A 3,130-nucleotide genomic window follows, 5' to 3' on the forward strand; every position below is an offset into this window, starting at 1 on the left:
TTTTTTTTTTGTGAGACACACATAGTTCAGTTCATTGGCAGGAGATACCCAAGAATCTTGCCATTGGAGATATCAATTCTTAATTAATCTTTCCTGAATTCTGTTGCCCCAACTATGTTAGGGGCTAAGGTCCAGCCTCTTTGGGAGCCCAACTTAAGTACTTCTATACAAATGCACGTAGTATGGGGAATAAACAAGAGGAGCAGGAGATGCGGCATCCCTGGAGGTATTCAAGGCCAGGCTGGATGAAGCTTTGAGCAACCTGGTCTAGTGGAGGGTGTCCCTGCCCATGGCAGGGGGGTTGGAACTCGATGATCTTTAAGGTCCTTTGCAACCCAAACCATTCTATGATTCTTTGATTCTATGTTCTCTCCTGTTTATGCTGATTCAGATTAAATTAATGAGGTTACTAGATTGGTACCAGCATAAAGAGAAGTGTAATGGCACTTCTTTGTGTGTCCCTCCCATGGCTGCTCAGCAGTAAATGTGACTTTAATGTCCTCTTCACTGTCAGTGTTGTGTTTTCTCTCAGTCTTTGCATCACATAAAAGTTTAAGGTGGGCTTTGTAAGAGGTATTGAGGCAGGCTGCACTGCCTCCTGCCTCATAGACCCTCAGGCAGGATCCAAAGAGCACGTTGCAAGTGGGGAGATGAATGTGAGCTGGAAGAGCTGCAAATAGAGCTCCTTTCTGCTGATGGAGAGCAGAAGGGTGGGTCCCCTCTTCTAAGCATCAGCAGTCCCATTTTACTGACAGGAGAGTTACTAACACAGGCCTTCTGTGCTGTGAGCTGACTGTGGGGACACCAGTCGGCAGCTTTGGCACGAGCATTTGTAACTACCACTTTGTAACTGGGAAATGGACTCGGAGGCAACTGTTTTCTTCTGCTAAAAAGTCAGCAGTGTTTTCCTGCTAGAAGACAAAAGTTTGCAGCAGGGAATTCATTAAGTGAGTGAAATATTATTTTAAAAGAAATGGTTTAAGCATCATTTTCAGCCAGCTGGAGTGTACCAAGCATGGGTTGTTCTGCACCTCTACCTGGCAGTTTGATGTAATTGAAATGCACCTCCACAGGTCTTTATTTTTCTGAGTTGCTCTTTGGTTTGTGTCTTCCAGAAGCGCTCTGGAAGCGTGTGCTCATTCCTTCATCGAGTGTGCTGGGCAGCACTGCCATTTCAACTGCTCCTCTTACTCCTCCTGCTCCTGGCCTTCCTCCTGCCCCTGGCAGATGAGACCCACAGCTGCACGCTGGCCAACAACTTTGCTCATTCCTTCAACCTGATGCTGAGATACAAGAGCCCACCTCCAACCTAACTTCTTGGCATGGCACAAGGTGATGCTCAGAAATAAAGACTGTTTTTAACAGCTGCAAGTATTATAGATTTTTGGGCTTCTAACAAGGCCATCATATCAACTGGATAGGTCACCTAAATGCAACATAAACATTATTCCATGTAAATCAGATATTTGAGAAAAAGTACTATTTTTACAATATTTTGCTATTATATTTATAATGTGTATATAGAGATTGTGTATGTATGTACAAATATATACAAAAAATACATATCTGTAGTCAAACTAACATCCATCATCCATTCATCCATTGTTTGAGGATAATCCTGCAATGTTCCTGTTTCTATCATCTTTCATCAAGGAATAGTGAATGATGGTTTGCTTGTGGGGGTGATTTTTGAAATCAGATTCTTGTTGTTTTCAACCAAAGTCAGAACAAGTATAAGAAGATGTGGGAATGCACCAGACTGCAAACTGGAGCACAGGTAAAGCAGAATTATGTTTTAATACAGTGGTTGACACTGAGAGCTGTTTTTTCAGTATCTGGATGCAGGGACTGTGGAAAGTAATGGAAATTTTTCCACTGACTTCAGTAGGAATGGGGGTGGGCTTCCTCTTGTTCTCATTTTTTACCAGATTTCTTTTCCAATTACTGTGTTCTTCAGCCCACCTGAACCAGAAGAGGTAGAATACAGTAGGAAGAAAAAAGCTGAGAAAAGATAATATTTTTAAAACATCTCTGTAGCAGGAGAACTTTTAAAATCAGTTCATAATTCTCTGAAAAATTTGTTAGCACTGAACAAAACCTTGTATCAGTGATCTTGTTTTTAAAAGCAGTGAGGTTGTTGGTGGTTTTTTGTGTTTTTCTAACTTTATAAAGAGGCATTTGGTAATGGATCGTAAAGACTGAACAGTGGGATGTAGCCTCACTCAGTATCAGCAAAACAAAAGTCGGAAGTACTTTAGTAATACCACCCTTGAAACAAGATTCCTTCCTAGGATGTTTTTATATTAATGGTTTGTTAAACTGATGTAAACTGATTGTATCAAAGACAGTCAAGCATAGATTTCTATATAGTCTAAACTCTAAGATGACAACAACTTGTCATTTATTTATCCAACCTTATGCCTGATTTATCCAATTTTTGAATGTACATTTTAACATTGCCTTTTAATGTAAAAACAATTCTCACTTTACTGTGATGAAGTCATTCTTAGTGGTTCTTTACCTAATTGACTCCTGAGAGAAAAGGTAATTTCTTAAATTTTGGGCTATTTCTTAGAACTATCTCTTACTGGAAAAAAAAAAAAAAATCAACAGAAAAAAGAGTTACTTTTCCCATCCTGGCTATGTTGTGGTAGGAACTTGTCTTCTGGGTATCAGTAGGGTGTATTCAGTGTTGTTTTCCAAATAAGTTCCAAAATAATATTAAATCTGTTGTGCAGGTAAATTGTTCAGTAGCTGAGGGACTGAAGGAGGAAGTAATATTTCTTTAACAAAATGGTGAAAGTTTTGCTGAAGAAGCAAACTTGGGTAGAATAGGGAGGCGTAGCAGCAAGGAGCTCATTATAGGCACAGAATGAGGGAGAGCAGGCAGATGTGAAAGTGGACTAGCTAAAGGCAGAGAAGAGAGGTGTCCAACAATTTATAAAGCTTAAGAAAAGGAGTCATGATGAACACAGAGGTCAGGAGGACAGGCTCTGTGGAGGAAACATCTCTGAATCTTTTTTCTTCCCTCTCCCTGCTACAGTCATGGTACTATTGCATATTAAACAGCTTTTTTTCAGTAAGGTTTAAAACGGGGCAAGTGACAGGGACTCTGCTGGTGATCTGAGGA

At 40.2% G+C, this 3,130-nt stretch overlaps 1 protein-coding gene across 1 annotated transcript in view; it reads left to right on the forward strand.

The window, feature by feature from the left end:
* Nucleotides 1-1,313, forward strand: part of SYNE3 (spectrin repeat containing, nuclear envelope family member 3) — a 32,148-nt gene extending 30,835 nt beyond the window's left edge. The window contains exon 17 of the mRNA XM_010083722.1: nt 1,116-1,313. Within this exon, the coding sequence (XP_010082024.1) occupies nt 1,116-1,313 (198 nt within the window). The remainder of the gene's footprint in view (nt 1-1,115) is intronic.
* Nucleotides 1,314-3,130: the final 1,817 nt, after the last annotated feature.

Source organism: Pterocles gutturalis, unplaced genomic scaffold (assembly GCF_000699245.1).
Source record: "Pterocles gutturalis isolate BGI_N339 unplaced genomic scaffold, ASM69924v1 scaffold5810, whole genome shotgun sequence".
NCBI classification, from domain to species: domain Eukaryota; kingdom Metazoa; phylum Chordata; class Aves; order Pterocliformes; family Pteroclidae; genus Pterocles; species Pterocles gutturalis.